Source organism: Xenopus tropicalis, chromosome 1 (genome assembly GCF_000004195.4).
Source record: "Xenopus tropicalis strain Nigerian chromosome 1, UCB_Xtro_10.0, whole genome shotgun sequence".
In the NCBI taxonomy this organism is placed as follows: domain Eukaryota; kingdom Metazoa; phylum Chordata; class Amphibia; order Anura; family Pipidae; genus Xenopus; species Xenopus tropicalis.
This window is the reverse complement of record NC_030677.2, coordinates 53,787,355-53,801,846: the sequence shown is the minus strand read 5'-3', so window position 1 is coordinate 53,801,846 and position 14,492 is coordinate 53,787,355. Positions and strand designations below refer to the sequence as shown.

At 35.0% G+C, this 14,492-nt stretch overlaps 2 protein-coding genes across 5 annotated transcripts in view; one reads left to right on the top strand and one right to left on the bottom strand.

Annotated features, from left to right (window-relative positions):
• The window catches only part of asic5 (acid sensing ion channel subunit family member 5), a 68,434-nt gene that overhangs the window by 25,765 nt on the left and 28,177 nt on the right, over positions 1 to 14,492 (bottom strand). The window lies entirely within an intron of this gene.
• On the top strand, positions 4,250 to 14,464 carry tdo2 (tryptophan 2,3-dioxygenase). Its single transcript, NM_001015733.1, has 12 exons — positions 4,250 to 4,313; positions 4,423 to 4,528; positions 6,757 to 6,847; positions 7,148 to 7,218; positions 8,272 to 8,399; positions 8,778 to 8,964; positions 9,499 to 9,606; positions 10,005 to 10,116; positions 11,282 to 11,339; positions 12,490 to 12,569; positions 12,917 to 13,007; positions 13,467 to 14,464. Exons 1-12 carry the CDS (start codon positions 4,279 to 4,281, stop codon positions 13,618 to 13,620), a joined length of 1,221 nt encoding a protein of 406 aa, NP_001015733.1. The 5' UTR covers positions 4,250 to 4,278; the 3' UTR covers positions 13,621 to 14,464.

The window sequence follows — 14,492 nt, the reverse complement described above, 5'->3', positions numbered from 1 at the left end:
ATTCTGGCTTGGGCAAATTAGGTTTACAGACAAAGTAAAGCAAACAACAACTATGCATAACTAAAAAAGGCAATAAAATGGCACCAAAATCACAGAAAATGTAATAAAAACACCAAAATAATACACAAAATGTATTGCGCAGTGCGGTTAGCGAATACGCTATACGCAATGGCAATAAAACATTTTTTTTAGGCAAGAATAAAAACGATGCGATAAAAAAAAAAAAAATTACAAAAGTGAGTGAGTGAGTACACATGGCAAAATGTGTTTTGTGTGCATGTGTGTGCAAGTAACTGAGTGTAATAAGTGCTATGAATGTGTGAAAATGTATGTGTGTAAGTGTGAGTATAAGTGTGTATTAGTGTAATAGGTGTGTGTATGTGTGTTTGTGTGTGTAAGTAGCACATACCTGGGGTCCATGGAGCTGCAGATCGCTGGAGATCAGACGCAGGCAGAAGATGCAGCCACAGCAGCAGAAACGGTGAGTAACAGGAAGCAGGGGGGCGGAGGGGGGCGCGCAGGAAGGAAGGGAGAGAGGAGAAAAAGTCGGGCACGTAGAATATATGTGCCCGACTTTTTCTATGGGGCCCCTGAGCGATCGCGCCCCAGGGGCCACTAGTAACCCCCCTCTGCGCGTTGTCTAGGGGGTTCCTTACCTTTCGCTTGTTCTCTGCGCTCGGACTAAGCAGCGAGCGCAGAGAACAAGCGAAAGGTAAATAAAACGTAGCTCCTACGTGCTGGGCATTCAACGCCTTTTTATAGCAGCACGTAGGAGCTACGTGCTTGGCGCCCAAAGGGTTAAAAACATTATAGTGAAGCCTCACTGTTTTGTCGTGCACAGTGCTCTTAGGGTCAATACTCCCTCATTTGTGAGGAACTGCCATGGGTAAAAACGATTTAGGATTTAGCTATCGTAATTTACAAAATTAATTACAATAACTCTTCTACAGATTCTCCCATATAAAATCATTGAAAGAGTTCCCAAAAGGTATTTTAAAATGATAAATAACAATAGAATTCTGCTATTTAGTTATGTTATTTAACCTTTATACACAGTATATGTGTATAACATAGAGTTTAATGGCCATTGAAAGCATCTCAAAACGGTCACCACGTATGATCAAATCATGCAGTTAACCACCAGCAATGGATCAACTGTTAGTTAACAGAGAATGCACTAAAGCAAAGAAAGACCTTGAGTAGCAGAATGGACAAGATTAGAAAAGTAAATGAGCAAAGTAAATATTACAACAGTACAATCACATGATTTACCAAATGTTAAACAAGCTTACATAAAAACAAGCACAGATCTGTACATCCAAGTGTATGGTATAAAGCTAAAAACGTCTTTTAGTTATTAATGCTCGAGAGCCAAGTCATGGGTGCAGCCTCACATTCCAAGCACAGAGGGAAGCAAAACACTGACCAGCACTAGTTTCCTGTTAGTATCAGCTGATCAGTTTCTCTCATTGCTCCTGATGTTGCTCAGTTATAATGCTTCCAACTAGTGATTAGTGAATCTGTCCCATTTTGCTTCTCTGACAAATTTGCAATATGGTGAAAATTTGTGCAACACATTGAACTCAACAGGTGTTTTTTCTCTGCAAATATTTCCATTCCTTGGAGACCTTTTTGTGGCCATGGTAGCCTATCGCTATTTTGTTGCAGCAAAACCTGCCGAAACATTTCACTCCTCATTACTTTTACTCTTCATAATTTAGGAAAATTCCATCTTTTTCAGTCCTTGGGCATGGGCATCAGGTCCCCATTCTGGCATATAAACAAGATGATGCAAAGCTTTACTTACTAACAAAATGGCAGCTGCCTGCTTGCTGTGATTGTGTAACTCCAAGGGGCACATTTACTAAGCCACGAAAGGGCCGAATGCGTCCGATTGCGTTTTTTTCGTAATGATCGGTATTTTGCGATTTTTTCGGAAAAATGTTGCGACTTTTTCGTTACTAATACGATTTGTGCGAAAAAACGCGAGTTTTTCGTAGCCATTCCGAAAGTTGCGCAAAATCTGCCGATTTTTCGTAGCGTTAAAACTTAAAAGGTGCGATGTTTCGCGCAAGTTTTAACGCTACGAAAAAAGCGCAACTTTTTGCGCAAGTTTTAACGCTACGAAAAATCGCCAGATTTTGCGCAACTTTCGGAATGGCTACGAAAAACTCGCGTTTTTTCGCGCAAATCGTATTGGTAACGAAAAAGTCGTAAAGACGCCGAAAAAAATCGCAAAAAATACGAAAAAGTCGCAAAATGTTCGTTTTCAAATCGGAATTTTTCCAATTCGGTTCAGATTCGTGTCTTAGTAAATGTGCCCCCAAGACTAGAGGAAACAAGATTTATATTATTTCTATAGTGCAAGTGAAGTTTATTTTGCTCAACTAACATGGCAGAAATACATTTAGAATTATTTCTTAGGGTGACAGATTGCCTTTAAAAGAAAACTATACCCCCATCTCTCTATCTCCTCTATAATAATATGTTGCATGACATAGCTCATACTGTATGTAAAACCCTGCTTCACCTAAATAAACCATTTTCATAAAAATATACTTTTTTTAGTAGTATGTGTTGTTGGGTAATCCTAAATCGAAAATTGCTATTTTAAGAATAAAGGTCCACCTTCTGGGATCATAGGATTCACAGTGCACACAAACAAGCCAAGGAACACATACATGCTAGGCCCCATCAGCCAATTAATGGACAGATTTCTGCCTTTTACTCCGACACTACTTCCTGTTACAGTTAGGGCTGCATTTTTTCTGGTCATGTGATCTCTGAGGGAGCACACAGCCCATCACTAAATGGTGGCTCAAGGGAAAGGATATAAAAGGGCAATATTTACTGATATATATATATATATTCCAGTTCTGTAAGATTCTTTAATAGGTCACTTAAAATAATATAAATTATCTGTTGGTTAAGTATTCATTCTGGAAATATTGTTCTCCTTTAAAAAAAACTATAGCACAGAGCCAATCAGTGCAATGTTATATGTAACAGATATTTTCAATGGCAGTCTATTAAAAATGTCATGGCATGTGATATGAATGCATATTGTTAAACATGTTGGTGATAGCACAATAATATGGGAATATTTTATAGTTCACAATGGCTGAGCACTTGTTACACATTAGCTGAAATAAATAGAGTGAATGATCCGAGAACTTTTTTAAATTTTCTGGGATTAACGTCTCCTTGAAACTGGGTGAAACAGAAAATAATGATGGGATTATAATTTATCCTTGAATATGTGTCAAGAACATGCTGTCAATGACATTTCCTCTGCTAACTATTCCTCTACTATTCTAAGCCTCCATAGGACTCAATAGTATTCGACAGATCAAACCTGCTGAATTTTTTTTTAACAAAAAAAAAGTTAACAAAACATCAATAAATCACGAATGATGGGAGTTTTTTTTGAAAAACTCAAAAATTTAAAAAAAAAAATAATTTTTTTTTAAAGAAACAAAATAAAAAAAATATAGTACTAATATCTAGAAGTAAAAGAAAAATCAACTTTTCATCAACTTCAAAATTGCTTAGTACATGTGGCCCATATATGTGTAAAAGCTTCAATGGGGGGGGGGGCTCTTGCACCCCTTAGTGCTTCAGCACTTGCACCCTTGGGAATGATAAATGAACCCTTTTATATGTTTTTATATATCTCTTGTGCTTCTTTGTGCTTTCTCGTGTTTTGATTTTATCAGCAGGGACTGGGCATCTAGTTAAAACAGATGGAAGAGTGGATGGTGCCAAATTAGAGACACACTGCAAGGAGATCTATTTCAGCCTGCTTGGGTATAAGTTCATCTTCTAGCATTATATTTATACCAAACACAAGGTAGAGGTAATATTAGGGCGACACATGAGCAAATAGGTGAATGTCCTGCCAGTCAATGTCCTGGCCCATCTGGGAATCTGAGTCACTCTTTGAAAAGTAAGACCCACAAGCATTAATTGTTTATTCTTTTATATTATGAGATATTTTGCTCTTCATGTCAGTAAATTTCTTTCTCCAATATGCAGAAAAGCATGTGTTTTTTTAAGTTCTCTTAACTATGATTACATCGAACAGATTAGTACTACACAGAAAGTCTACAGTTATCTTTGCCTTTGTGTACTCATTATTGATGTCAGATGGGCAGAAAAAAAGGCCAAAAGGTGATTGGTTTATGGAGAGTAATCAGCTGGTATAAAAGCTACTTCAAGGCTTGTATGAGATCAGTTTGGTTGCACAATCCATGCCTGTGAACATCCCATAGTGAAACAATGAGTGGCTGTCCTTTTATGGGAAAGAAACATCAGTAAGTAAAATGCTTTGGGTTTGGGGACGGCAGAACTAGTTCAGATATCATGGTTGTTTAGAACCTAAAGCCAATAGAGTAATCTAACTGATAACACTCTCTTTTTAAGTTTTAATTTCAGTGAACTCTCTTTGGAAGATAAAAATGAAGACAGCTCCCAAGAAGGTTTAAACAAAGCCAGTAAAGGAGGGCTAATATATGGCGACTATCTACAAGTAAGTAATAGGTGTATTAGATACCATATACTAACCGCTTGTTTAACCTTATTTAAATGGGAGATTCAATAAAACAATAAGTATATTTATTAAAGGAGAAAAGACAATTTTCTACAAAATTATTTTAAACTAGGTGTGATTGTAGCTGCATTTTGCCACAGCCTGGCTTGAAATATGTTTTAATATAAAGTGAGCTTAATGCAAGATTGGGAAACCAATGTACAGGTATTGGATCCCTTATCCGGAAACCCATTATCCAGAAAGCTCCGAATTACGGAAAGCCTGTCTCCCATAGACCCATTTTAAAAACGAATTTTAAAACGGATTTCCTTTTTCTCTGTACAGGTATGGGACCCATTATCCAGAATGCTCGGGACCAAGGGTATTCCGGATAAGGGGTCTTTCCGTAATTTGGATCTCAGTACCTTAAGTCTACTAAAAAATCAATAAAACATTAATTAAACCAAATAGGATTGTTTTGCATCCAATAAGGATTAATTATATCTTAGTTGGGATCAATTAAAAGGTTCTGTTTTATTTCTACATAGAAAAAGGAAATCAGTTTTAAAATTCGGAATTATTTGATTAAAATTGAGTCTATGGGAGACGGGCTTTCCGTAATTCGGAGCTTTCTGGATAACGGGTTTCCGGATAAGGGGTCCAATACCTGTAGTAATAAAACATTACCTTGTACTTGATCCAAACTAAGATATAAATAATCCTTATTGAATGCAAAAAAAATCCTATTGGGTTTAATTAATGTTTTATTGATTTTTTAGTAGACTTAAGGTATGGAGATTCAAATTACGGAAAGACCCCTTATCCGGAATACCCTTGGTCCCGAGCATTCTGGATAATGGGTCCTATACATGTATTAGTATATTACAGGTATAGGATCTATTATCCAGAATGCTTGTGATCTGGGGTTTTCCGGATAAGGGATCTTTATGTAATTTTATCTCCATACCTTAACTCTGCTAAAAATCATTTAAATTGAATTAAATAAACCCAATAGGATTATTTTGCCAACAATATGGAATCATGCAGCTTAGTTACTATCAAATACAAGGTACTGTTTTATTATTACAGAGAAAAAGGAAATTATTTTTAGGAATTAGAATTACAGGTATGGGATCCAAAAACGTGTTAATTAGAAAGCTCCAAATTACATTAAGGCCATCTCGCATAAACTTCAATTTTAGCAAATAAAAAACTTTTCTCAGTAATAATAAAACAGGAGATTGTACTTGATCCCAACTAACAATAAATAATCCTTATTAGTGGCAAAACTTCCCTATTGGGTTTATTTCATGTTTAAGGGAAATTAGAAACGATACTACTTGTCACCACAAAACAACAAAAAAATATCATGCCATAGACAATACTGAGGATTGTCTCTGCTAAAAGAGTCAAATTACACACAAAGGCATTAATGATCATGGGATTTGAGTGTTTTAGCCAAGACAGTTCTCAGTATTCTCTATGGCATGGGTTTTTTGGCATTTTGTAGCTGTGACAACTTGCAACAAGTAGCACTGTGTGTCATTGCCCTAAAGGATTTTTAGTAGACTTTAAATACGGAGATTTGAATTACTGAAAGACCCCTTATCTGGAAAACCTCAGATCCTATGCATTCTGGATAACAGGTCCTATACCTGTATTAGTCTTCTCTTGTAAACACAGTTTAACACATTTGTTTTCTCTTAAATTATCTTAGTTCAGATCAAGTACAAGGAACTGTTTTATTATTACAGAGAAATTTTTTTTCAATAAGTTGCTTATAATGGAGAGGTTTCTGGATAACAGATCTCATACCTGTAACTAACAATAAAATATCACTGCTCCTGTCACAATGAATGAAGTAATCTCTCTTCCTACTATTTGCACACTTGTTTTCTTCTTATAGTTTTCCATTCCTTCTTCTTCATCTTCTTGTTAGTATTAACTTCTTACAGAGTACTAAAAGGCTTTGGTTACTAAAGAGTGGGTTACATTCCAAGATATCACAGGCCGGATTCAGTTTGATGAGAAATCCAGTTCCAAACTATCCCATAAAGTATTGAGTTTTCATGAGATAAACCATGCGATATGTTTTTCTCATTAAACAAATCTACCCCTCTGTGTCTTTGTCTGTACCTCTAAAAGAAAAGGCTCAGTTCTATTGTGGAACCATTTGCCAGATTGAGGTTTTTAGGTTAACTAAATTCCATTTTGGGGTTATATTTTAGCTTGATAAAGTACTGAATGCTCAAGAACTCCAGAGTGAAAAGAAGGGGAATAAAATCCACGATGAACACCTGTTTATTGTTACACACCAAGGTAGGTAGATGCAGTTTCTAAAAAAAAAAAAAAGCAGTGTCGCTGAAATCACCAAGGCAATGGATGGGAAATAGTGAGCAAATCACTTCCCATTGCCACTTCCCACTACCCTTACAGCTCAAAGTGAAGCAAGTTAGATATCCCACATTATAAAACAAAATTGACATTAGTATATTTGAGCCAACCCCCATTATCTTGTAGCTTTGCAATGAACATGTCATACAAACATGTTTTGGTTTATTTTTAAACCCTGGTCAATACAGCAACAATATGCTAACAAAATACTTGGTTTCTATGCAGCTTATGAATTGTGGTTTAAGCAAATCCTCTGGGAGCTAGACTCTGTTCGAGAAATCTTTCAAAATGGGCATGTAAGTAAGCAAAATATTTAAGTCATTTTTCTACTATAGTAAAAAAAAAGTTTTTTTTTTTTTTAAAGATATGAATAAATGAGAAAATAATTCAATAATGCCCTTTTCCAACTCACTGTGTTAACAGCACACTTTATATTCTGTGTTTGCACATTTAACAATATTACAGCTAAAGGTTTATTAGAAATGTAAATGCCACCAACCAATTCACATTAGTATCTTTCCTCAGGAAAGGAGATTACCCAGACAAACAAAATGTAAAGGCACAAACTAAAATGGAATCATATGGATAATTGGATGTTACTGCCATACAAACATTTAGCCAGATGTAATACAGTAAACATTACTTAAACACAAAGATGCAAGAGGGTTTAGGGAACAAACCCCCATAGATCTAATGTAACATCCACATTTCAAGCTTTAAATGAATTCATACAAGATGAATAGAGCAGTACTGCAACACATCCTTAACAAGGTTAGAGGCAGTAGGGAGCACCACCTTTTCATACCTATAACCTGGTGAGAGCACCCAACCTCTATGCATTGGGTGGTATGGGGTCCTTATAGATTCCAGTACATTCACATTATTAACCTCTCTCCACATTTTAGTTCTCTACAGCACCTTTATGATGATCTTGCTTCTGATACAAGGTCTAGCAAGAATGAACAGACTATTATTGTGTATTCTTAACACATTCCATGTTCATATGCATAAAAGCATTTAATTAACTGTTGTCAAATGAATGATTTACACTCAGAAGTGTGCAAATACATATTTTCTAGAACAAATAAATCTTATACTCACAAAGCTCATTTCATTGGGCAGAAGGTGCATGTGAGTTCCCTCTGCACTCCCCTCAAAAAGTATAACATGCTGAAGACCCCAGAGTTACCATGTACATGACTTAACAAAAGCAACAGAAAGAAAAACTCAATTAAGCAGTTATACATTTTGTTGCAAATGTATTTTTTAAATGGTTTTTTGCAGTTGAATGTTAGTTAATATACACTATGTCTGCAATGCAGTTTATTGGTTCAAATTTGGTTGAACAGGTTCGAGATGAAAGGAACATGCTCAAGGTCGTCACTCGAATCCACCGCATTTCCATGATACTAAAATTACTGGTTGAGCAATTCTCTGTGCTAGAAACAATGACGGCAATGGACTTTTTTGACTTTAGGTAGGTATCCTTTGATGAATTGTCATGGCATACACTTTATAACTTAACAAAATGATCAGGTGATACCTACAGCCACATAACTACAGGAAAAGAATTAAACTAGCTTCATTTTTTATTATGAGATCTGTGGTTGTCTTTGAGAAATTGCCACAGGTCTCTGCGCTCCAAAACAGAGCACAGAGACCTGCACTCACCCTATGGATGCAGTGCTGCTTGAGTTTGTCAGGTGAACTTTTGACTGTAAATAAATATCTCACAATTTACCATAAACATAAATTATTTTGTATACAGTTCAAGCACAAATGTTTTCCATTTATGTGATGAAAATGAATTCGGCAGAGCTAAAATCAGAAAAACAAATTTTGCTTTTCTTCCAAGGGATTACTTGTCCCCAGCCTCTGGGTTTCAAAGCTTGCAGTTTCGACTTTTGGAAAATAAAATTGGTGTTCCTGAAATCCTACGAGTTCCGTACAATAGACGACATTATCGTGACAACTTCAAAGGAGAAACAAATGAACTACTTCTTAAATCTGAGCAAGAACTAACACTACTGGGACTGGTGGAGGTATGTCATTACAACCTATACTGGATTTTAGATCTGTACAGAACACTGGGGGAGTGGTGGCATTTATTTATTTACCAGTTTCCAATTTACAAAGCCAGTAGAATTTATTAAGTAGTTAAAGATCACTTTACATATGTGGCATATCAGCAGTTATATAAACACACATTTTCCATAGTGTTTCAAGTTTCCATAGTAATTCAAGTATTAGTCTGAGTATGAGTCTGAAAAATTTAGATTTTTTTTCCCGAAAAATTTAGATTTAAAATAGCATTAATTCAAGTTTTTTGTTGTTTTTTGATTGTGTTTTTTTAGAGTGAAAAACTCCAATCTTGATAAAAACTCATTCTTGAATTTGGATAAATCTACCTGTCCTTGAATTTGGATAAATCTGTCCATCAGTGTTTAGCAGCAACAATCTTTTTCTCTTCAAGTAATTTAATGACAACCTCAGCTTTTTTAAAATTGCAGGGATTCAATAATATTCACTTAAACGTGAATGCTTTTTCATTCTCTTATTTCACCATCTGACTATAGGCATGGCTTGAAAGGACACCTGGGCTGGAGGAGGAAGGATTTCATTTCTGGGGAAAGCTTGAAGCTAATATATTTCGGGGACTGGAGGAAGAACTACAAACAGTAAAGGTATGGCTTTTCAAGGCAAAAAAGTATAATTTTTTCATTTAATTAACTTGCAACTGTTCATTAGCCTATTGTGCTTCATTAATATTGTTAACAACAACTCAATCAAGAATGGAACAAACTAACTTTAACACCAAGGGGAATATTTATTAAGCTTTGAAAAATGTTTGATTTCGATATTGTTTGGTTTTGTGCTTTTTTTTAGTTTTTTTACAGTGTCAAAAAAGGTGAAACTGAAAATGTAAGGAACTAACATTTTTGTATAAATGCAGTTTTCATCATACAATTTCCACAGAAAGAAGTAAATAAGAGTGGAAGAGTGGCTTCTAAAGCAAATTTACAAATAGTAATTGAAGATTATTGATTTATTGCTAATGTTATAACTTGTATATTTGTTGCAGACCAAGCCAGATTCAGAAGAAAAGGAAGAACAGTTGGCTGAACTTCAGAAACAAAAGGAATTATTTGGTGCCTTATTTGATGAGAGACGTCATGAGCATCTGCTCAGTAAAGGTAAGTTTCGAAAGTAATGGGATCCTTATTATCTATTTCAGCATACAAAATACGGAACTGAAAAAAGGCCTGAGTAACCTAGAACTCATGATGTTGCAGTGTGTGCAATTGCACTAATAATTTATAGATTCATACTGTATAAAACAAAAATGAGGGTAAAAAAAAAACAACAAAAAATCTAATACCTAATATGTGGTTAAAAGGGTATTAATTATAGGACCTTATGCCAAGCCATTTGAGGGAGAGATTTGTAGTGTTGACTAAAAAAACATGGACAGTATATAGGCAGTCACCACTGAAATGGTAAAATTTCAGGAATGGCAAAAAAAATAAAACTAATATGTATAGTGGCAAATGTAGACCTGCTTAACACAAAAGTTTTGAATAGGAACAGATCTCTAGGAAAGGACTGAATAATATTTACATTTGAAATACTGGTGTATTTACCATAGAGGTTGGGGGGTTATGGAGGACCAGCCCTAAATGGAGACTTTAGTACATATTTATAAAAGTGAGAGATAATAAGTATAACAGTATTCCGATTCTGACTATATCTGTAGTATTAGTTCTATCTGTGGCTCGGATAAAGAAGCATAACAGTGGAAGCTATACATCAAGAAATATTCTCCAAATCTAGTAGCAGTAATATTGTAAACATAAGGGTGTGTATCTGTGAGGTGAGATTGCTGCTTTACCTAAATTTAGAGGGCATTACTATATCAGCAGTTACAGTACTGGGAGAGTGAGGAGGGCAAACAGATGTCTGATGTTAAGAAGTATGAAGAGGATAAGCACTGGATTAATATTAAGGGTACAGGTATGTGAAGACTTGCTGCAGAAAAAGAAAGAGTGTAGCGTTTGCAAATGAGCCAATATAGTTGCTATCCACCATATAACACAGAAATTAAGAAATGATCACATTGCAGCTATTTCTAGATTAGACACTCTATATAAAAAGTGGTATCATTCAGTTTTTGATATATTGCTTAAGGCTTAATATGTTGAAAATGAAGTGAAAAATATACTCAGGGTAAAAAATAAACCTGAATTAATGGTTTCACTTTATAATCATGGGTGTTAAATTACTTAATTTCACAATGCTGCTTCCATTAAAAATAGATTTTGAAGAGAAGTATAACGTAACAGACTGATACATATTTTGCAGGAGAAAGAAGACTCTCATATAAAGCACTCAAAGGAGCATTAATGATCTATTTCTACAGGTAAATTCCAAATACATATGCACAAAACCAAGTGCCATGATGTTCATCAATGTTGACAATTATAATTGGTACTTATGATGTCACTTATATATCACATGACTCACTGAACGTTGTGTATTATAAGAATAATAGTTCTTGTGCCGACATTTCTTTTGGACTTCCTTCCAATGTAGGTCATGTCGTTTTAAATGGTATGTCGAGATACATTTGACCATATAAGTATAAGAATTTCCGTGACCTTGTCCAAAAGCCTGTGACCTTGAACCTTTAAAAGTCATAGAAATAATTTAAAGGAATTATTAACTTGTAACATCTATACAATTTAGAAACCCTACTAGCTGGGTGGATTTACAATTTCACCACTAAACACTATTTTTTATCCCTCCCCTGATGTTCTGCTCTACTGTGCACCATGTATTTTTCTCACTCACATCCATCTTTTTTTCAGGAATAAAACCTATTTACTGGTAAAAGTAAACCAGTAAATTGGTAAAAGTAGACTGGTAAAAGTAAAATGTTGTCTTTTTTCACATGACATGGAAAACCAATGTACAAATTTAGAGGGTTCCTATTTAGGAAGCAATGTCATGTGAAACATGGCAACATTTTACTCTTACCAGTCTGCCCCTTCAGGTCTTCCTTCCTGCATCATTTGCCTTTGGCAACTGGATTTGTGCACAATGGGGTGTATTTAGTTGAAAAATGCTATTCATATTTGTCCTTTTTAACAATAACGAAAAAAGGCATTATCTTAAAAAATGTAAGTTCTGAAATCAAATGAGGTAGATACAGGTATAGAAACACTTATCCAGAAAGCTCGGAATGAAGGAAACTCCAATTTTAAGCAAATAATTCTAATTTTCATGATGATTTCCTTTTTCTCTGTAATACTAAAACAGTACCATGTACATGATGGTAACTAAGCTGCATAAATCCATACTGGTGGCAAAGCAACCCTATTTGGTTTATTTAATGCTAAATTATTTTGGCAGACTTAAGGTACGGTTGTTCCAAATTACAAAAGATTTCCTATTCAGAAAACCCCAGGGCCCAAGCATTCTGGATTATAAATCCTATTCCTGTACTTGGTTTTATTACATACTGAATGGACAAGTTATAAATCAGTATTAATATGTTTTTGATTTGTAAGGGAGGAGCCACGGTTCCAGGTTCCATTTCAGCTTCTCACTTCATTGATGGACATCGATACCCTGATGACTAAGTGGAGGTGTAAGTTTTAAACTTTGGTATTTATATACATTATATGCATCTAAACATATATAAATACTGTATATACACATACATACACACTACATATTTTACCATGACAACACTTTTTTTTGTACATTATTAGATATTAGAAGTTTTATCAAGCTGCCTAATTAACTGAAATGGAATATGTTAAAATGGGCTCTGTTAGATTTCTTTATTATTGAGCCTAACTGGTCTATCTACACAGATGATATCTCAATAAATTACACTGTTGCACTGAAGAACATGTGTACTCTCCAGGTTATTTGGATTGAATACACAGAAATAAAACCCTCATATATACCTTTTACCAATTGTTCACCTAGATAATCATGTATGCATGGTGCACAGAATGATTGGGAGCAAAGCTGGAACTGGAGGATCTTCTGGTTATCAATACTTGCGCTCAACAGTAAGGTAAGTTAGAGGAGCCAACCCTGAAACGTCACTAAGAGGCATGTTTTAGTAACTTTTCCTCATAATACAGAATAACAATACTACAAACTAGCCTTTCCTAGTATTCAATGAAGAAATAAATCCAATGTAAATGATCTGGAAGGAAAACAAAACATATTTAAGCTAGTATCAGGCATCTTGGCCTGCTATGGTCAAGCTCTAATTTCTTCAGTGTAGTGGGTTACATAACAATTCAGGTTTGAGAGCTAGCTTGTACTATAATGTTATACACAGAAATCTAGGAAGATGGCTGAAGTCCATAAAAATGGAGTCAAATGTTGTCTGCAGGCTGCCAATCAGATAGCGTGGAGCAATTTAATTATTAATGAACTTATAAGTAATATTAGCCACTGGGATTTAAAAACATGATTTCAGTTAATATATTTGATTAAGACAAATGTCTCTTTTTTCCCTCACCAGTGACAGATACAAAGTCTTTGTGGACCTGTTTAACCTTTCAACATATTTAGTGCCAAGACACTGGGTACCTCGCCTGAATCCGAGCATTCACAAATTTCTGTACACGGCTGAATGCTGCGACAGTTCCTATTTCAGCAGTGATGATTCTGACTAAAATCTCTGCTTTGGAAAATACAAAGATATTTTGAGCAACATAAATATTATTACAACATAAATAGAAGAATCATTGCCTGTGTATACTGGATTTGCTATCCCAGACCAGCCAAAACAATAAAAGACCAAGATACTAAATCCTACAAGCAACAATACACTGAAAACGAATTTATGTTGATATTGAACTAATGCCTTGCAAGCAGATCAAAAGATGAATTTGTAAGTTTGTTCTGAAGCCATCTCGATATTTAATCATATAAAACACAAAACTCTTATGGCTAGTGGTAGACAAGGAATTTCCCAGCAGGCAGAGAAAAAAGAAAGATCTCGCACAGTAGTGGCTGGAATAAAACATGTTTTGCCACACACAGCTTATTTCCCCCAGCAGAGGCTGAAATCTGCCCCATACATAGAGCAACAGGGGAATAGCATTCATTCCTTTCAATAAACACATGGGTGACCCTGGTGTTTTGTCATTAAGCAATAACATAGTGATTATTGATAAATTAGCTTGTATCTTATAATGGACATATATTTGTATTATTTTGTGAATAGCAGGGATGATGAACCCATGGCCCTCCAGATGTGGTGAACAGCAACTTCCAGCAACCAAAACCACCCAAGGGTTGGGTTTTGAAGTTGAAATACAATACATCTAGAGCCATAAGATGGGTATTATACTGTAAATATATATACATGTATATTAATAATAGTCAAGTGAAGTTAAATAACTTAAATTGCTTATTTATAGTAATAAAAGTACCCTACATGTGGTAATTTATACTGAATGTATTTCAAATAATCAAAATTGTATATTTGGTTTCAAATAAAAAATATACAAATTATTCTTTAATCTGTATTTCAATGAGGCTA

Coding starts and splice junctions, on each gene's coding strand:
- tdo2 (NM_001015733.1), top strand. CDS start 4,279: ATGAGTGGCTGTCCTTTTATGGGAAAGAAACATCA. Junction 7,219..8,271: donor AAATCTTTCAAAATGGGCAT/GTAAGTAAGCAA, acceptor TTGGTTGAACAG/GTTCGAGATGAAAGGAACAT. Junction 8,400..8,777: donor ATGGACTTTTTTGACTTTAG/GTAGGTATCCTT, acceptor TTTTCTTCCAAG/GGATTACTTGTCCCCAGCCT.